This window comes from Neoarius graeffei, chromosome 15 (genome assembly GCF_027579695.1).
Source record: "Neoarius graeffei isolate fNeoGra1 chromosome 15, fNeoGra1.pri, whole genome shotgun sequence".
Taxonomy (NCBI): domain Eukaryota; kingdom Metazoa; phylum Chordata; class Actinopteri; order Siluriformes; family Ariidae; genus Neoarius; species Neoarius graeffei.
In genome coordinates, this window is record NC_083583.1 from 46,943,540 (window position 1) to 46,965,169 (window position 21,630).

Consider the following 21,630-nt stretch of genomic DNA (forward strand, 5'->3'; position numbering starts at 1 on the left):
GGTGAGGAAAAACATAATTTTATGTGTCCAAGATGGCTGCTCCATAATGTGCAGTTTCTGGCTACAAAGTGATCATTTTTATAGCAGTAATTTTGCATGACATTATTAAAGCGCTAAAGTATTTGAGGTATAAAAAAAAGACCTCTATTCCATGGGCGATTGCTCTAAGACGAGGGAGGCTCAGCCTCCTCTAAAAATTCTGGATCTGAAATAGCAAAGTTATAACATTGCTATTTCAGATCCAGAATCATAGAAATATATGTGCTCAACCCAACTACAGTGCGAAATCATTCCGTTATTACTTTCCCCAGTTCGTCTAATGTGCGCGTGAGTTTTTCCCCCTCGTGACAGCGCGATGCAGCCCAGCCTCAGTGGACTTCAATGGCATTTGGGAGCTATGCACTTTTCAATATCAAAATGCAAGACGATTATTGGACAAATACTTCGAAAACGCACGCCCACGGAGTCTCACTGACTCCCAGCCTCAGTGGACTTCAATGGCATTTGGGAGCTATGCGCTTTTCAATCTCAAAATGCAAGACGGTTATTGGACAAATACTGCAAAAACGCCTGCCCACTGGACTCCCAGCCTCACAGTGGGAGGGACATGGCAGTTTCCGTGAGGAGACTGGTGATTGGTGAAAGCGGCCGGATATTTTCTTTGATTGACAGCTCGTTTCAAATATAGACAGGCAGCGGTGAATTTCAGTTCAGTCCCATGCGGATTCGCAAGTGGTGTGGTATATTGTAAGAGATCAGCTTACATTTCGATTTCATTCATTACATACGGTTTCTACCAGCTTTTTTAGTTTGTATATATTTTCATTGTAAATAAAGTGTAAATATAGTGTTATCAAGTTTGCTATCTTAGTTCCAGAAATTTCATTTATTTGAGTGACTGAACTTGAACTTGAGGAGGCTAGTCAGCTAGCAAGAAAGCTGCGCACGGAGGCCAAGCATTGCTGATTTAATTTTGGCGAAGCCATTTGCCAGTCTTCCTTTCGAGGAAAAAATTAAAATTAAAGAGCAGGGTAGACCAACGCCTCAAATTGACTTGGTGAAAAAGGTAGGGAATAATACTCGTTCCTTTCAGCTCTCCTGGTACGAGAAAGTGAATTGGCTAACAGCAAGTGACCCACATCAACAACAGTAAATAGGCTACTTTAGTAATATGTCATGGATGGACCAAAAATATAGAATCTATTTAAAATGTTTATGCTGAGTATATTATATTGGAATATATATTTTTCTGGATATGAATTAAACACAGCTACAATTTGGAAAACATTTTAAACAAAAACACAGGCGAGAACATTTCACACTACAGATCTGGATTAAAAGTGAAGGGTTATCAAAATTGTCAATAAAACATTTCTCAGTCAAAATAAGTAAAATATAGGGAAAGTGTGTTTGAATGAAATGTGCGGCACCCAGCTCTATGTTTGGCTTCCCAAGGTCAGTGCTTGTGCCTATTCCAGAACACTCTGCTGTTACTGCTGAGGTTCCTGACAAAGAGCTGCTTTCAATAATGATCAATTTTTAAACAACATGCCACAATTTAAAAATATAAAATGTTAAAATATACCCCCCCCCACACCACCATCATGTATATTGGACAGTAGGCTAATGGGCCAAAAGAACCTGTTATTTCACAGTTTGTGACCCTGCCAACAATCAGCCAGATCAGAGGCAAGAGTATGGGCAAAATTGATTTGTTTTTTCTTTTTTCTTTTAAAATCTGGAAATATCGTAACCGACCAGCCTCCCCTGTTTGAAAGACTACCAGCCGCCACTGCTCTATTCCATACATTCTAGCTTTCTAAAGGGGGGGAAACCCTACGGTATAGTTTTCCTCAGGGTTAAACTAAAGAATCCTTCAGTGTCTTTGAAGAAACCTTTTTTTTCTGAGTGTAGTCAATGACATTAGCTTCTTAGCTCCACTGCAATACTATAAATCATATCAGACATTACATGTCATAGCTAAACATCTATATTGACGTGCTAAATTGTTTAAATATTATTTGTTATTTATCTGTTTCTTTAAGACAAGGATGTGTGTATGGCCAGGAGAGTCATATCTGGGTCGTTAGGAGTAGTTCTGCTCTCTTCTCAAGCCAAACTTCACCACCAGTGTGATCCACCCCATACTTATTCAGCACTGCATCGTTATACAGAGATGTAATTAGACATGTGGTTGCTAGTTAATTTTAAGTCGTCCCATTTGGATTTGGTGGATGGTGTGGTTGGAACTAGATCACTGCAAAATACAAACCCAAGATGAAACGGACTCATTTGTGAAGCTGTGGGTATTGAAGAAACTGCAAATATAAAGAACTTTAACGATATTTACTCCACTGGAAATAAGTGGGTACTGTCCTGATCTTGAAGGCTATAAGCTTAAATACCCAGACTGCCAAAGAGCAAGATCCTTAACCCTTACCAGCTTAGTTATGTACTTGGAGTGTATTCATCCTTAGTAACTGCCTGGTCAGGACCATGATGGTTAAAATTAGGCTGCTAGTTTGTGTACATGCTGGAAAATAGAACCAAATAAATTTATTAGAATATATTGTGGGTAGGTACAAATGAAAATAATAAATGCACGAGCAGCATTTTACAAAATGTCCATCTCTAGCAGAGACCAATTATGAACTTTACAGTGCTTCTGGTTTAGGCCATGCCCAACTCAGTTTACTGTAAATCCAGACGCAGACACAGAGGTGAATATTTGGAGCGTGAAACACATACAGATACAGATTGTGTTACTGAGTTACATGTATGGAACGCTCTGATTTCATTTATGTTTTTGCTGCATTGGGATTGAGTTTTAGAGGTTTTGTGTGTTCCCTATCTTCATTCTCTAGTCTTTCCCTCTATCCTCTGTTTTATCTTGCTTTCTCTCTTTTGGTATGATGCTTTAAGTTTTCATCTTCCTCCTTTTGATCCCACAACAAATCAGATCACATTGCATATCTCTCTCTCTCTCTAAACTTGTCATTTATTCGGTTATTCCCTTTTCTCTTTCTCCCTCCAGCTTTTGCTTTATGTGTATTTGTTGCTCTTTTGTGTTGGATTAAATTACAGTTTCATGGCTAGATATATGATCATAGCTGTGTTAAATACCAAAGGCTAAATTTTATGAGACCATTCTGAAGAGAGACATCAGTCAGGAGGACTTAAGGGTTTTAGTATGGTGCTGTGAGACAGTTTGTTGTTCTGCTCATGTTCCTGTGTTTACTGACTGACTCTAAATGACTTTATGAACCTGATATGCTAAAGGGGAATACTATGGTTTGTATAATAACTAGAGAGAAAAGCAATATGGCTCAGGTGTAGTGGTACACAAAACTCACTGTACTGTAACAGAGCAGATAGTCTAGGTTCACATTGTTCAGTGTATAGCAGTATATTATTATATCCATCCATCCATCCATCCATCCATCCATCCATCCATCCATCCATCCATCGCAGAGCTGCTGATAAGTGTATAAGCAAAATATTTGCAAAGGCACAAAATCAACCTGAATAAAGTGATTAATATTATACAACCCCAATTCCAAAAAAGTTGGGACAAAGTACAAATTGTAAATAAAAACGGAATGCAATGAGGTGGAAGTTTCAAAATTTCATATTTTATTCAGAATAGAACATAGATGACATATCAAATGTTTAAACTGAGAAACTGTATCATTTAAAGAGAAAAATTAGGTGATTTTAAATTTCATGACAACAACACATCTCAAAAAAGTTGGGACAAGGCCATGTTTACCACTGTGAGACATCCCCTTTTCTCTTTACAACAGTCTGTAAACGCCTGGGGACTGAGGAGACAAGTTGCTCAAGTTTAGGGATAGGAATGTTAACCCATTCTTGTCTAATGTAGGATTCTAGTTGCTCAATTGTCTTAGGTCTTTTTTGTCGTATCTTCCGTTTTATGATGCGCTAAATGTTTTCTATGGGTGAAAGATCTGGACTGCAGTCTGGCCAGTTCAGTACCCGGATCCTTCTTCTACGCAGCCATGATGCTGTAATTGATGCAGTATGTGGTTTGGCATTGTCATGTTGGAAAATGCAAGGTCTTCCCTGAAAGAGACGCCGTCTGGATGGGAGCATATGTTGCTCTAGAACCTGGATATACCTTTCAGCATTGATGGTGTCTTTCCAGATGTGTAAGCTGCCCATGCCACACGCACTAATGCAACCCCATACCATCAGAGATGCAGGCTTCTGAACTGAGCGCTGATAACAACTTGGGTCGTCCTTCTCCTCTTTAGTCCGAATGACACGGCGTCCCTGATTTCCATAAAAAACTTCAAATTTTGATTCGTCTGACCACAGAACAGTTTTCCACTTTGCCACAGTCCATTTTAAATGAGCCTTGGCCCAGAGAAGACGTCTGCGCTTCTGGATCATGTTTAGATACGGCTTCTTCTTTGAACTATAGAGTTTTAGCTGGCAACAGCAGATGGCACGGTGAATTGCGTTCACAGATAATGTTCTCTGGAAATATTCCTGAGCCCATTTTGTGATTTCCAATACAGAAGCATGCCTGTATGTGATGCAGTGCCGTCTAAGGGCCCGAAGATCACGGGCACCCAGTATGGTTTTCCGGCCTTGACCCTTACGCACAGAGATTCTTCCAGATTCTCTGAATCTTTTGATGATATTATGCACTGTACACAGCAAAATCCCCAATGTTGAATTAACACCCAGAGTGTTGATTTAACACCCTACTGTGTTTATATAGGTCCAATTGGACACAAATTAACTCTGAAAGTGTTAATTCAACACTGAGGAATTTGCTGTGTAGATGATATGATGTTCAAACTCTTTGCAATTTTACACTGTCGAACTCCTTTCTGATATTGCTCCACTATTTGTCGGTGCAGAATTAGGGGGATTGGTGATCCTCTTCCCATCTTTACTTCTGACAGCCGCTGCCACTCCAAGATGCTCTTTTTATACCCAGTCATGTTAATGACCTATTGCCAATTGACCTAATGAGTTGCAGTTTGGTCCTCCAGCTGTTCCTTTTTTGTACCTTTAACTTTTCCAGCCTCTTATTGCCCCTGTCCCAGCTTTTTTGAGATGTGTTGCTGTCATGAAATTTCAAATGAGCCAATATTTGGCATGAAATTTCAAAATGTCTTACTTTCGACATTTGATATGTTGTCTATGCTCTATTGTGAATACAATATCAGTTTTAGAGATTTGTAAGTTATTGCATTCCGTTTTTATTTACAATTTGTACTTTGTCCCAACTTTTTTGGAATCGGGGTTGTAGCACATGAACCATCGAATTGTGTAGTGGAGTGCATTTCACATCAATAAATTGCTGCATTGTTTTGTGACAGTGACACCAATAATGAGATACGCATCACAATTATGAGTACACGTTTATTCCTTTCTTTGACACCACATGCCATGTGTCAGAAACAACACCATGACATTTATTATGGTGTGACTCTGCTGGGTGCCTGGTGGACAGCAGTGAACCAGCACTTTCACTTTACATCATTACTATATAGTTACGATGGAATATTATCAGACGTAAGATCTAATCTATATTGATCCGTCGTAGTTTTAGATTATCCAAAATGAAATAAAGATGCTCATAATTGCTATTACATTACAGGCATTTAGCAGATGCTCTTATCTAGAGCGACATACAATGAGCACATACACATACCCAGTGCCTTGGGGAACAGTTGGGGATTGGATGCCTTCCTCAAGGGCACTTCAGTCATGGACTTTTCCTGCCGGTACAGGGAATCAAACCAGCAACCCTTTAGGCCATGGCTGCTATTGAACTATACAGTAATTATGTTTACATAAGTGTGCAGAGTAGGAATTCTTTCAGGAAAAAAAGCATACAATGCAAAAATGCATTGCCCGCTATGAAAAACAAACAAACTATTTTTTCATCAATATTTTCCCATAAAGCATGTTTGTAAATAATTCCACATTATTTTTTTAAAAAGCAAATTAAAAATAAGCACTGGATAAAAACACATCTATTTCATGTAAATAAAGATACAAATTTCGTTGTCCGGTGGACAAGTGTTTATGGCATACGTTGGCTTGCACTTACGATGGTGGTATACGTATGTTGTTCATACGTACATACAGACGTCGTACAGTGACAAAAGCCATCAAAAATCAGGTCGAGGCATTACCATATTCTCTTAAGTATGAAGCTTCACTCTGCACACTTTGTGCACAGGGAGCTCCGCAATAACTTTTATATATTTAACAAGATGTTAAATCTACAATGGATAACATGCTAGTACCATAATTATATTCCATCTCTCCATCCATCCATTATCTGTAGCTGCTTATCCTGTTCTACAGGGTCGCAGGCAAGCTGAAGCCTATCCCAGCTGACTATGGGCGAGAGGCGGGGTACACCCTGGACAAGTCGCCAGGTCATCGCAGGGCTGACACACAGAGACAAACAACCATTCACACTTACAGTCCATTTAGAGCCACCAATTAGCCTAACCTGCATGTCTTTGGACTGTGGAGGAAACCGGAGCACCCGGAGGAAACCCACGCAGACACGGGGAGAACATGCAAACTCCACACAGAAAGGCCCTCACCAGCTGCTGGGCTCGAACCCAGGACCTTCTTGCTGTGAGGCGACAGTGCTAACCATTACACCTCTGTGCCACCCATAATTATATTATTTTTTTAATTAAACTTATTAATTAAGGAAAAACTATAACTAATACAGACCTCATGAATTTCTTTTTCTGGGAGATAAATTGTAAAATAAGGGAGCCACACTTTTCCACTTGCCTGTGGGTAATATAAGTGTGTAACATTTGGCCAAAGGTTAATTTATAAATAAGTCTGCATAGGTTGGATGCCAATGCGGTTTACTGCTAATGCAATAAGACTTTACGTTTGGGAATATTTATCTGAATGAGTCAAAGCTTATACAGACATTTCGTTTTCCACACTGATTCTTGTACTTTTTGTACTAGTGTGCATTTGCTTAAGAAAGACCAGAGTGGCAAGGTGTTTTCTGTGGCGTTTCAGAAACTAAGATGAGGTTTGAGACATCATTTGCACATCTCAACGTGGGGCAGCAAAGGCTTTAAAACTGTTCTTGGGCTTTAGACTGTGCTATTGAGAGAGGCAGACTGGAGGAAGCAGCCATTGTGTTTGCAAAAGAAGCTTACTTTAAAAATGAAAAGAATGTGCCTGAGAAAAAGGCCAAAAGAAATTCCAAGTCTGTGTTCAAAATGACAGCTGCACGTTGGCTCTTACAGTAAACACATAAACACAGTTGAAACTTAGTGCTCTAATAATAATGTTTATAATTTAAAGAAGCATTTGTATTTTAAAATGTGCCTTAACTTTTATTTAATTGGCTTGTTTTGCTAAGAGACATTCTAGCATGTATTGCCTTATTATTGGCATCACCATTGGCATTAAAGGTCCCATGGCATGAAATTTTCACTTTCTGAGGTTTTTTAACATTAAAATGAGTTCCTCTGACCTTCTTAAGTCACCCCAGTGGCTAGAAATTTCATAATGTGTAAACCAAACTATGCCCAACATTTGAGAATGGCGCGTCAAAACGGCGTGTTGATAAGCTCTTCCCTTTACTACGTCAGCAAGGGAGATGATCCCCACGCCCCCCCTCTGGATTCCCACCCACTGTATGGATTGCCCCGCCCAGTTGTAGTGAGGAGACCATAGAGGACACAACAACATGGCATCACCTAAGCGAGCGAAACATGGAAATTGCGCTGTATATGGATGTGACAACACAGAAAAGAGTCTGTTTTTACTGCCGACGGGAGAGCCCCTGAAGACGCAGTGGCTTAATTTTATTTACTTCAATAATACACCGTCGAGTCTACCTAAGACGGTGTATGTTTGTCGGAAGCATTTTCCTGATGAATGTTTCCACAACTTGGGACAGTACAGGGCAGATTTTGCACATCAACTGTCACTGAAGCCTGGGTCCGTACCAAGCATCCCTGCCGCATCAGCCACAAACACCGAACAAGTAAGTGTATAACTGTTAAGTTGTTTTGCCGTGTTTTAAAATCGGTGTGTTAGCCTTGCAATGGCTACATTAGCTGTGCAGCTAACCGCTTCCTGCAGTTAGCCAGGTAATCTGCGCTACAAAACTAAAGAGCATGCAGCATGCTCTGTTAAACTGAGTTTAGTCTGGAAATTGACTGTAACTTATGAGCTTATGTTTGACTATTGCTCCGCAATGCATGTCTTCTGTTGGATAAGCGATATGTTGCTGTAGTTGCTGCTTCTATCCTCTTTGGTTATGGAGTGCGTGTTCAAGCCTAGGGTATTATACGTTCGTAAACTACCACTCCGAACACTCTCACTCTCTGTTCTCTGCGTCACGTTGAGTTTACGAAAGGAGTCCGAGGGAGAACGGGGTTTCGTCTTAGCAGCGTGGCTACAGGCGCTGATAGCAGCGAGTATGTGTGTGCGCAGCTTGGTCAAGCCCCTCCCCCTCCCCCCATGGCCCGCCCCCACCCTCTACCCTTCCCCGCCTCCTGCTTCTCATTAGCAAAACGACGCACTGGGAAAAGCGCTGAAATGGGGCTTTCTCCCAGGAGGCTATATTTACGTGCCGAGGGTTCATTTCGAGAAAGGCTGCGGATATAACATCCGGAAGCCTCCACGAGCCCGTTTAAAGCATCAACAAACCATCATGCCATGGGACCTTTAAACAACCTTTATATAAAATATCCATCCTTCCATATGAATGTACCATGTAATAAATATAATAGCTAAATGTAAAGGTAAGAAAAAGGAGCAATACAATGAAAAGCGCAGATTATAATGCTTAAAAGTGTGCATAGACATCATAATGGGTTTGTTTTAAAGATACCTTAGAGAAAAAAAATCGAGATTTGTTTCTTCAATTTAGGTTTCTGTTTACAATTCTGAACTGTTCTGTTTTCCATCAAAGGAAAATAACAATGCATGTAAAGTTTTAGTAAAGTGGATGGAGTTGGTTTGGGTTTGTTTTCACTGCAATTGCAATTCACTTTTCAAGCAGCAGAGGGAGCTAATTTCAAAAACTGCTCTTTTAGTGTGGAACAAACAACACAAGAGGACATTTCAATGAAATTGAAATCTGCAACTTATTACCCCAGTGGTCCTTGTTGAGTCATCGGTATAGATGTGGAAAAAGCCTGACATGAAATTGCTCCAGAGCTACTTGTAACTAACGCAACACAGAATGGATGAATAACGTGTTTGTTTGTACATGAGGGTGTTCTGTGTGTTTACCTGTAGTAAAGTCAGTGTTGATGGCATGTCAGCACTGTGTGGACTTTCTTAATGTCTCTGACTCAAACCAGTAAATGGCTTATCATTGCAAAGGAGGAGTGATTTGACTGATCCGGAGCTCTCTGATGGCTGATTATTGGCTTTCTCTCATGCGCTCATGTGGTGACCTACATCTTGGTTTCTGTGGGAACAGGGTTTACCACAAGCACTGCTGTAATCCAGCATGCACTGACTGACCCGAGCTGTTCGTCCATCCCTTTATGGTGTGTGTGTGTGTGTGTACTTGCTACATATTGAGGACTGGAATGCATTTTGTACTAAGAGTTAGGACATTTTTTGGGACGTGAGGACATTTTAGCTGGTCCTCACTCCCTGAAATAACTGTTTGAGGGTTAAGACTTTGTTTTAGGGTTCAGGTTCGAATTCGGTTAGGGTAAGGGGCAAGGGAATGTATTATGTCAGTTAATGTCCCCACAAAGATAGTGTGTGTGTGTGTGTGTGTGTGTGTGTGTGTGTGTGTGTGTGTGTGTGTGTGAGAGAGAGAGATGTTGCATATGGTAAGCTGATGTCCATATGGTGTCCATATGAATTCTTTTCTAAATAAATTGACAATATGACAATATAGTACAATGTTTGCATGTAAGTAAGAACAGTATCTCATGTGGGGCGGCACGGTGGTGTAGTGGTTAGCGCTGTCGCCTCACAGCAAGAAGGTCTGGGTTCGAGCCCCGGGGCCGGCGAGGGCCTTTCTGTGCGGAGTTTGCATGTTCTCCCCGTGTCCGCGTGGGTTTCCTCCGGGTGCTCCGGTTTCCCCCACAGTCCAAAGACATGCAGGTTAGGTTAACTGGTGACTCTAAATTGACCGTAGGTGTGAATGTGAGTGCGAATGGTTGTCTGTGTCTATGTGTCAGCCCTGTGATGACCTGGCGACTTGTCCAGGGTGTACCCCGCCTTTCGCCTGTAGTCAGCTGGGATAGGCTCCAGCTTGCCTGCGACCCTGTAGAACAGGATAAAGCGGCTAGAGATAATGAGATGAGTATCTCGTGAGTGTGTGTTAATGTTTTTATTTCATGTTGGGGACCAAATGCCCCATGAGAAATGAAAAATATGACAGATTTGGAATGGAAAAAAGGTAGGGGGGTTTTGTGGGGACGTCTCTCTCTCTCTCTCTCTCTCTCTCGCTCTCTCTGAAGAGTTTATTTGAAAAATGTTAGGTGCCAAATGGTTTCTTCTTCATTTCTGAGGTTGTTAGCTTAATTTATACAAATAGCCGTGTGTGTGTGTGTGTGTGTGTGTGTGTGTGTGTGTGTGTGTGTGTGTGTGTAGAACGGCATTTTAAAAAGGGCTGGTTCTCTGGGTAAAATGCGAGAGGTGCTGCGCAGAAGCAGTGAGATGCTGGTGAAGAGACTGCAGGACACGATACTGCAAGATTCCCCTAACCCTAAGTAAGATTTGCATTTATTTACCTATCTCAAAGGCATTCAAATATTCAAGATCCCACATTCTACTTTCAGCTGAAGTACTTTCTGTTAAAGTACTTTCTGTCTATGTTGTTCGACATCAGAAAGGGAGTCTGAATAAATATGCCATCTCTGCCATACTTTGTCACTTTGTCACATATTTCCTTTAAATTATTTATCAATTCATGGTTTTTAAAGAGACTGGACAGACGTAGTTTACAGATCACCACAGAATCTCTTTCCTGAATTTCTGACCTCTTTTCTTTGTTAAATTGTGTTTTTCCTTGCATGATATTTCAGAATACGTTTTGCTATTTGGTATATCTCATACAGATATAACAACTGCGCTTTATCATTGATCTCATGTAGCTTGAAGAGAGCGGCCTCACTGAATTTCCTGAACAGGACCGGAGATGATGAGGCTTTTCAGGTAAGACGATTCAGGGTTAATAAACCAGCCCTGAAAACAGAATTGCACTTGGCCAGTGATGTAGCTGTTAAAGACAGGATAAGTGATTTTTAAATTTTTTAAAATTCTCTTTACATCTCAACAGCAATGAATAAATCAAATTAAAAGGAAAAAAAATGTCATCTATGGCAGTCACAGGGTTGTAAAAAGCTTGTTCAATCATTTCATTCAGTCTGAATGAATTGATTGTATGGCCTACCTACCTGCCGATCTGTGTGCACTCTGCTCGAGGACATATTGCGTGTGACCGGAGTCTTCCACAAGGCTAGACAGGCATATTGCTAAAGCTAGCAGGCTAGTTGACAGCTGTAAGTATTAACAATAGCCTATTTGTATTCATTATGATAATGTGAGGTGTTTTCTTACATGTGAATGAGACAGGACCACACTACACTGCTCCCCTCCACACACTCTCTCGTGGACTCGTCTTCCAGCAGTAGTCAGTGCATTCATGTGTTTTGGAGGACTGGCTTTGGAGGGAGGGCTGAAGGGAGGAGCTGGGATTTTTTGGTGGAATACTTTCGATATTTAGATTACTCTTACTGGTTTCTCCAAAATTACCAACCCTGCCTTTAAATAACCAGTTAAGCACTTTTACATTTTTTTTTTTCACTCTGGAACTAGGTGTTCACATTTTTTATTACATTCAATGAAAAAATGTTGTTTTTGCTCCATTTAACATTTCTAATCCCTGCTATAAATAGCAGGACCGCAGGTTTCAAACAAGATCTTTTGACCGATTATACTTTATTCTTAAGTTCCTACACCAATCTTAATCCTGGTCATTCAGCAAGGGGTTTGTGTGTATCATCAACCTATCTGAATAAAACTATATAAAACACCACATTTTGATGAATTTGGATCATTTTTCTATGTTTTTTTTAATTTATTGTTAACACAGGTATCAAAAATGAGTAAAAAATAGGTGTAGCTCTCGGAGAGTTAAGCTTAAACTCTTTCCTGTTCACAGGGTGGAAGAGCAAGCAGGAGGCTGAGAGACAGTCGAACCCTGAGCTCCAGCACTGTGGAGCTGTACGATAGCACTGGAAAATAGCACACACACACACACACACACACACTTACTTGCATACAAATTCTTTTCTTTTATCTTGATGCAAACATTAATATTTCTTGCCTATGTCCCATATACTGTACAGGCGAGTGATGTTTTCATACTTGTTGGTTGTTTTTGTGTGCTATAAATTTGCAATCATGTTTGAAATTTAAAACCAGTGATCACTGTTATCAATAATTAATGGATGTGCCTATACAGTAGTTTTATACGGAATGTACAATGTGATTTATTTGATGAAAATGGTTGTTATTTTTGATTCTCCATTCACCATTTGAATGTTCACATCTCTCAGGGAAAAATATAAGGCATATAAGCACAGGTCATGTGCACGGTACCTAAAACTGATTTTTGTTTGTTTGTTTGTTTGCTTGTTTTAGTTCACAGTCATATGGACTTACTACACAGTATATTGTTGTTCATGATTTTGAAAGCAATCATTTACTATAGCATTGGGCTACACTCATAATAGTAGCCTAGCATTAGCATAGTATTCTGTTGAATAACATTCAACAGAAATAGAAGCAAGGAAAGTTATAACTAAAAATAAGTATGACATTACAAATGTTAGATGGTTGTTGTTGTCCTTCATGATGCTGCATGAGCTACTCAGCGTTACAGATTTCAAAAACCTGTTCGTTATCTGTATAGTTTAGTTTATTCAGTGCCACTGAGAGATGTTTATTTGACTGAATGGTTGTTCTAGCAATGAGTGCTGTGGAAATTTCTGTTGATTTGCTTTCAAATAAGGCACAACTTTTCTGCTTTATTTTGTTTTTATCTGTATTAATTATTTTTGGACACCTCATAGCTGTGAATGTCATTGTTTTGTGTTAAAATGGGAACAGAAATCCTGTGGAGTTCATTTTCTGCCGAAAGTCTTGGACAAAATTCATGATGTACAAGCAGAGAAAATAAGTAAATCTTTACAACATTTTGCAATTACCTGGTTTTCTGTTTGATACCATTTTCTAATATTTATGCATTTCCAGTTTTCATGAAACACATTTTTCTGGGGGTGTCTTGCTTCTGACATCTCACCTCTGAATCCTGACTGAGTGAAATTTAAATATCTATTGATGTACTGAAACGTAAAGCACTGCACCAACTATAATCTACAGCATTTTCAAAGAAAGTGGATAAAAGATTTTTTTTAATTTTATGAATTGGCCAGGCGGCACGGTGGTGTAGTGGTTAGCGCTGTCGCCTCACAGCAAGAAGGTCCTGGGTTCGAGCCCCGGGGCCGGCGAGGGCCTTTCTGTGTGGAGTTTGCATGTTCTCCCCGTGTCCGCGTGGGTTTCCTCCGGGTGCTCCGGTTTCCCCCACAGTCCAAAGACATGCAGGTTAGGTTAACTGGTGACTCTAAATTGACCGTAGGTGTGAATGTGAGTGTGAATGGTTGTCTGTGTCTGTGTGTCAGCCCTGTGATGACCTGGCGACTTGTTCAGGGTGTACCCCGCCTTTCGCCCGTAGTCAGCTGGGATAGGCTCCAGCTTGCCTGCGACCCTGTAGAACAGGATAAAGCGGCTAGAGATAATGAGATGAGATGTTTACTTGCTATACCTCAAGTGCCCTTGACTGTTTGGTTATTTGAACCAATTTGTGTGTGTGTGTGTATATGAGTGTTTAGTCTACGTCTAGTTCATATCTAGAGTGTTTATACAGTTTATATTGTCTGTTTGAGTGTTTAGTCTGTGTGTAGTTCTTATCTAGTGTTTACACTGTTTATATTGTCTGAGTGTTTGGTCTATGTCTTGTTCTTATCTAGTGTTTATACTGTTTATTTATACTGTTTATATTGTTTGAGTGTTTAGTCTATGTCTAGTTCCTATCTAGAGTGTTTATACTGTTTATTTTGTTGTTTGTTTTTTTCAATTATTCTATTTTTATTTATTGCATTGCCTGTTTGCACCGTGGGTCAGAGAGGACTGATATTTCATCTGTGCTGTATGTCGAGCATGTATAGCGTATTTCAGAAATCAGAAACACTTTAATTGCCAGGTATGTGGACACACACGAGGAATTTGACTCCGGTTCACTTAGCTCTCATAGTACAAAACAGATTTAAAAAAAGCGTATACACAAAACAAACAAACAAGCAAACAACAACAACAAAAATAGGTGCATAGTGCAAAGTAATCCAGGTAAGTCAAGTATGGAATCTCATCTCATCTCATTATCTCTAGCCGCTTTATCCTTCTACAGGGTCGCAGGCAAGCTGGAGCCTATCCCAGCTGACTACGGGCGAAAGGCGGGGTACACCCTGGACAAGTCGCCAGGTCATCACAGGGCTGACACATAGACACAGACAACCATTCACACTCACATTCACACCTACGCTCAATTTAGAGTCACCAGTTAACCTAACCTGCATGTCTTTGGACTGTGGGGGAAACCGGAGCACCCGGAGGAAACCCACGCGGACACGGGGAGAACATGCAAACTCCACACAGAAAGGCCCTCGCCGGCCACGGGGCTCGAACCCGGACCTTCTTGCTGTGAGGCGACAGCGCTAACCACTACACCACCGTGCCGCCTATTTTACAAGTGATATTACTGATATATATATATACTGAATCTGGATTTTAGCTGTTCATCACAGAAAGGATTTCCCTTTTGGTGCAATATGGTGCATAGTGCAAAGATGAATAGTAAATTTAAATAAGTATAAATATAAGTAACAGTGAGCACAGAATGACAGTATGAGTGTGCGGATATTTTGCAAGTGATATTACTGATGTATGAATCTGGATTTTAGCTGTTCATCTCAGAGACAGCCTGAGGGAAGAAACTGTTGTGTGCATGTGACAAGTCAAGTCAACTTTATTTGACAATAAAGTTGACTTGACTTGACTTATTCTTGTATATTGGGACTAGCTCAGACTATTCTTGAATATTGATAACCACGCAGTGTTGATAGTTATGATAATAAATACGGAGTAATAATTTGATTGTAGGGTGTAGCTGCTGTCTGTCTGTCTGTCTGTCTGGCAATAAACTCCTGAATCCTGAGGAAGAAAGAAATTCAGTCAGTTCTTTAAAAGGTGGATCACAGGTTAATTCGTTTTCATATAAGCATCTGATCAGACAAGAGCGAACAGCGTGGATTCGTTCTTCAGACGGTTCTCTCCCTCACACTCGTCTTCACGGATGGTAGGAGACGGAGGTCACGTGACCACCGAATCGCAGACGGTGCAGCGCGAGACGGGCAGACGGGCAGCAGCTGTCGCTCCGCTCTGATCTCCTCCTGACCCGGTGAGTGTTTACACCACTGTTTATTACTCTCCACACAAGCGTAGTGTGTGTGCGGTGTATAGTGCGTGGACAACAGCAGCAGTCTGCGGTATAATCGGGCTGTAGTAATTATTCTTGTGTTTATGACGTCATTGTTTACAGGTTGATGTGTTGTCTGCAACTGAGCTGGTTACTAAATGACCGTAAACATGCGACTGGATCAAACACTGGTGTAAACACACGGTGCGTTTGGTGTGAGCTGAAAGAAACGCGTTTTCTGTCAGGTACTGTGTTTCCTGCTGGTTGACCTACTTTCCTGGGATTGAAGCGCAGGATGGAATGAGAGAGAAAACACGGCGTCCTCTGAGTTTAATCCCATTTCAGGGACTGGAACTACTCAACCATGCAGCCTGTGACTTCGAATCAACTTGTTTCCTACTTTTTGAAGACATTTGTATTGTGAAAACCCAAGTGAAAGTGTTTTATTGGGCTGCAGTAGGCTGTAATCTCTCATCTCATTCTCTCTAGCCGCTTTATCCTGTTCTACAGGGTCGCAGGCAAGCTGGAGCCTATCCCAGCTGACTACGGGCGAAAGGCGGGGTACACCCTGGACAAGTCGCCAGGTCATCACAGGGCTGACACAGAGACACAGACAACCATTCACACTCACATTCACACCTACGGTCAATTTAGAGTCACCAGTTAACCTAACCTGCATGTCTTTGGACTGTGGGGGAAACCGGAGCACCCGGAGGAAACCCACGCGGACACGGGGAGAACATGCAAACTCCGCACAGAAAGGCCCTCGCCGGCCACGGGGCTCGAACCCGGACCTTCTTGCTGTGAGGCGACAGCGCTAACCACTACACCACCGTGCCGCCCGGCTGTAATATTATGGAATCAATTTTGTGCCAAAATGTTCATACAATACTTTTGAAATATCAAACAAAAACGACAACTCAAAATACAAAAAAAACAAAAAAAAGTCAATTTTTTTAGACTGGCAAACAAATTATTCGTGTAATCGTGCAAAATATCAGTCTGTTACTCTTCAGAAACCTTTTATTTTTGTTCCGTGTCTTTCTCGGTTTTGTTTGACGTAATTTATTTTGGTTGCGATTCCAGCTTTCTCGTTTGCGCTCCCTGACTTTTTGCTTGCAGTTTTGGCACAAACTTCACGTGTGGGTGGGCTGTCCAGGAATGCATTCCCATTGGCTAACTTGTGTTTGACTGACAGCTACGCTCAGCCATTCCCTACTCGGATTTTGGCGGACTGTTTGACGAGTGACCGATCCATTGATGGTAAACAAGGATCGAGTGGACTTCAGTGGCGACTATGATATTGAATTTACACTTTGTTGAATTAATTCCGAAAACCGACACACTTTCTTTACATACAAGACAAACTGCACGGTCCTTACACTGAACGAAAAAATAATCGGTGGTCCACTGTTCTTTAAAAACTCTGCACACTCTGTCAACTTTTCGCTTACCGCTAGCCATTTTGCTGTCCTGAACACGGACAGTTTTCTGCGCGTGCGCTGCCTTTCACTGCTTGATTGTGAGCATATGACGAAAATTCGGAAAATATGAATAGTTCATTTTATAACTAAATATCAATTTTAATTGATAAAATCAACAAAATACAAGATGCAGACATGTTATTATTTGCCAAAAAGCAATTTAAAAAAATAGGCCATGACCACTTTTGGGGATTGCCTCATAGGGCCGGTTCAAGTGGTGGGGGGCAGAGGGGCTGGGGGGCCGGTCAAAGGGGGGTGGCGGGCCGGAGTCGGCCCGCGGGCCGTAGTTTGATGACCCCTGCAGTATGTGGTTTGGCATTGTCATGTTGGAAAATACAAGGTCTTCCCTGAAAGAGACGTCGTCTGGATGGGAGCATATGTTGCTCTAGAACCTGGATATACCTTTCAGCATTGATGGTGTCTTTCCAGATGTGTAAGCTGCCCATGCCACACGCACTAATGCAACCCCATACCATCAGAGACGCAGGCTTCTGAACTGAGCGCTGATAACAACTTGGGTCGTCCTTCTCCTCTTTAGTCCGAATGACACGGCGTCCCTGATTTCCATAAAGAACTTCACATTTTGATTCGTCTGACCACAGAACAGTTTTCCACTTTGCCACAGTCCATTTTAAATGAGCCTTGGCCCAGAGAAGACGTCTGCGCTTCTGGATCATGTTTAGATACGGCTTCTTCTTTGAACTATAGGGTTTTAGCTGGCAACATCGGATGGCACGGTGAATTGTGTTCACAGATAATGTTCTCTGGAAATATTCCTGAGCCCATTTTGTGATTTCCAATACAGAAGCATGCCTGTATGTGATGTAGTGCCGTCTAAGGGCCCGAAGATCACGGGCACCCAGTATGGTTTTCCGGCCTTGACCCTCACGCACAGAGATTCTTCCAGATTCTCTGAATCTTTTGATGATATTATGCACTGTAGATGATATGTTCAAACTCTTTGCAATTTTACACTGTCGAACTCCTTTCTGATATTGCTCCACTATTTGTCGGCGCAGAATTAGGGGGATTGGTGATCCTCTTCCCATCTTTACTTCTGAGAGCCGCTGCCACTCCAAGATGCTCTTTTTATACCCAGTCATGTTAATGACCTATTGCCAATTGACCTAATGAGTAGCAATTTGGTCCTCCAGCTGTTCCTTTTTTGTACCTTTAACTTTTCCAGCCTCTTATTGCCCCTGTCCCAACTTTTTTGAGATGTGTTGCTGTCATGAAATTTCAAATGAGCCAATATTTGGCATGAAATTTCAAAATGTCTCACTTTTGACATTTGATATGTTGTCTATGTTCTATTGTGAATACAATATCAGTTTTTGAGATTTGTAAATTATTGCATTCCGTTTTTATTTACAATTTGTACTTTGTCCCAACTTTTTTGGAATCGGGGTTGTATGCAGAAATATAGAAAATTCTGAAGGGTTCACAAACTTTCAAGCACCACTGTACACATAGAAGAAGCAAATCCTCTCCTTCCCTCTCTGATTTAGATTGCTTCCACATTCACACTCGGAAAGATTTATGTGCACAGGAATTGACTAGTCAGCCTGGGCCAGCTTGTGCAAGACACTCGCGTTCTTCATCTCTAATCTTTGCAGACCATGTGTTTACAGATTTTGGCTTTTGTGCACAGGGGCGTTGTCCTGCTGGACCATTGGGCTCCTTAGTTCCATTGACGGGAAATCTTAAAGCGACAGCATACAAAGACCCTGTACAATTTGTGGCAACAGTTTGGGGAAGAACCACATATGGTGTGATGATCAGGTGTCCACATGCTTTTGGCCTTAACCCTTTGATGCAAAACATGGGTCAAAAGTGACCCGGCTAAGTTTTTATCTCCTATATCTTTGCAATAAATTAATTCCATCATTCAGTATTCAAGGTATTCCTCAATTAACTTGTTTTTGATCATCATACATCCTTATTTTATTTTTTCCTTTCTTACTTTTGGAATAAAAACCCTTTTTGTATCACTACCCTTCTAATGCACAACATGGGTCAAAAACGACCTGCATTCATTTTCCAGGTTATTTCATGTATGGCTGAGTGTTTCTATGATATACTTTTGAAATAAATTCATTTTGTCATTTACTTTTCCAAATATGCAGTAAACATCTTGTTTTTGTTTAGCACAAATCATCATTTTTATTTTTCCTTTCTTAAGTTATGAACAAGCACAGCTTTTGTAATTCTACATCAAGTTTACACACATGGGTCAGAAACGACCCGCATGCATTTACTACAGCGTTTGGTGGGAACTGTGAATTGTGCTTGTGTCAGATATTTCACAGCTCAGCACAGCGCCCTTTGCCCATCTAATACATGGAAGTAATGTTTTTCAATTGTTCTAACATTACCTTAGAAAAAAATTGATTATGTTTAGGTTACCTTGAGAGTGAGTAGATTACTTGTCAGAAAGCTACAAGTAATTACTATTAGCTCCCGAGCTGTTGACATATTCTACTTTAGTTAGCTAATTTTATTGTAGTTGGCTTGGCTAACTACATAGTTAATAAATGAATAACTGGCCCCATTCACTGCTAAAGTAATTACTTGAAACAAATTATTATTATAGTATTAAGACATGGGGCGGCACGGTGGTGTAGTGGTTAGCGCTGTCGCCTCACAGCAAGAAGGTCCTGGGTTCAAGCCCCGTGGCCGGCGAGGGCCTTTCTGTGTGGAGTTTGCATGTTCTCCCCGTGTCCGTGTGGGTTTCCTCCGGGTGCTCCGGTTTCCCCCACAGTCCAAAGACATGTAGGTTAGGTTAACTGGTGACTCTAAATTGACGGTAGGTGTGAGTGTGAATGGTTGTCTGTGTCTATGTGTCAGCCCTGTGATGACCTGGCGACTTGTCCAGGGTGTACCCCGCCTTTCGCCCGTAGTCAGCTGGGATAGGCTCCAGCTTGCCTGCGACCCTGTAGAACAGGATAAAGCGGCTAGAGATAATGAGATGAGTATTAAGACATTTAATTTTAAATCGCACTTGGATGGCCCATGTCATTAACGGCACGCGTTGTTCAGAGTGCACGTGAGAGGCAGTTCGTTGCAGGCGCTGTTCAGAGAGAAAGCCTGTTGCGGGTTTGACAATAATATAATTGAAAATTAAAGTTTATGGTCCTAATTTCAAAAATGTAAATATCAATAATACAGATTTGATGTGAATTTGACGTAAATGTTTTCCAGCTATTTGAGTAGAGCATAAAAATATTTTTATTTGTTTGATCCTAGATGCTCCACCTTTGGACTAATTTACATAAAATCTGTATTTTGGATAATTGAATGTTTGAGATTTGAATTTCTGATATTTGTTTTTGTGTTCTTATTTTTTAAAAGTCTCAAAACTGTAACTGTAATTTCAAATGTTATGTTTTTCAAAGACAAATCTCAGCCCTGTCAATTTCAAAATGAAGAAAAAAATGCTTGCACAAATGTACATTAATTTAACACACCACAAAAATGAATTCTGTTTAAAGTGATGTGATGATATCATTCAAATATATGAAATCCATATTCAGATACTTTTGTCAAGTTCCATATCTCTGTTGCTTGCAAGGTGATAGCAATTGCACGGAAAACTATCCCAAGCCTTTCTTCTTCCCCCAAACAACTTTGCCAGCTCTGTTAAAACTACAGACGCCTTGTGAGTTGCCTGTTTAATGGTGGTTATAAGTTAAGGCATACAGCAGCTCTTATTCTATACTTTGATTTTATTGTATTGCCACCTTGAGTATTGGAGTTTAGGACCAACATGGGTATACAGTAGATGACTTGCAACAATGTGATCAAAATGTGCTATGTCATGAGCGTCCACCATGATGGTGGATATACAAAGCAACTAGGATGGCAGCCGCTGAAAGCGTGTCTGTAAACAATGCTGAATTTTCTCAGTATTACCACGATTTGAACGCTCGAGCGAAGATTCGATACAAAGAGAAGATTGATATGTGTGGTTTTGACCAGGGGCGCAGATAGGATTTTTGAACTGGGGGGGACTGAGCTGTCAGCAAATGATTCCATTTTGTGTATATATATATATATATATATATATATATATATATATATATATATATATATATATACACACACTACCGTTCAAAAGTTTGGGGTCACTTTGAAATGTCCTTATTTTTGAAAGAAAAGCACTGTTCTTTTCAATGAAGATCACTTTAAACTAATCAGAAATCCACTCTATACATTGCTAATGTGGTAAATGACTATTCTAGCTGCAAATGTCTGGTTTTTGGTGCAATATCTCCATAGGTGTATAGAGGCCCATTTCCAGCAACTCTCACTCCAGTGTTCTAATGGTACAATGTGTTTGCTCATTGCCTCAGAAGGCTAATGGATGATTAGAAAACCCTTGTACAATCATGTTAGCACAGCTGAAAACAGTTGAGCTCTTTAGAGAAGCTATAAAACTGACCTTCCTTTGAGCAGATTGAGTTTCTGGAGCATCACATTTGTGGGGTCGATTAAATGCTCAAAATGGCCAGAAAAATGTCTCGACTATATTTTCTATTCATTTTACAACTTATGGTGGTAAATAAAAGTGTGACTTTTCATGGAAAACACAAAATT

General features: G+C 40.7%; 2 protein-coding genes across 4 annotated transcripts in view; both read left to right on the plus strand.

The window, feature by feature from the left end:
• LOC132899527 (kinesin light chain 1-like) overlaps positions 1-13,154 on the plus strand; it is a 60,969-nt gene extending 47,815 nt beyond the window's left edge. For all 3 annotated transcript variants that reach the window (XM_060941493.1, XM_060941495.1, XM_060941494.1), the window contains exons 14-16: positions 10,603-10,721; positions 11,106-11,166; positions 12,176-13,154. In XM_060941493.1, the coding sequence (XP_060797476.1) occupies positions 10,603-10,721; positions 11,106-11,166; positions 12,176-12,259 (264 nt within the window). In that variant the 3' untranslated portion in view covers positions 12,260-13,154. The remainder of the gene's footprint in view (positions 1-10,602; positions 10,722-11,105; positions 11,167-12,175) is intronic.
• Positions 13,155-15,351: 2,197 nt separating this feature from the next.
• The window catches only part of soul4 (heme-binding protein soul4), a 35,912-nt gene continuing 29,633 nt past the window's right edge, over positions 15,352-21,630 (plus strand). The window contains exon 1 of the mRNA XM_060941496.1: positions 15,352-15,532. The gene's annotated coding sequence lies outside the window, so the exon portion shown is untranslated. The remainder of the gene's footprint in view (positions 15,533-21,630) is intronic.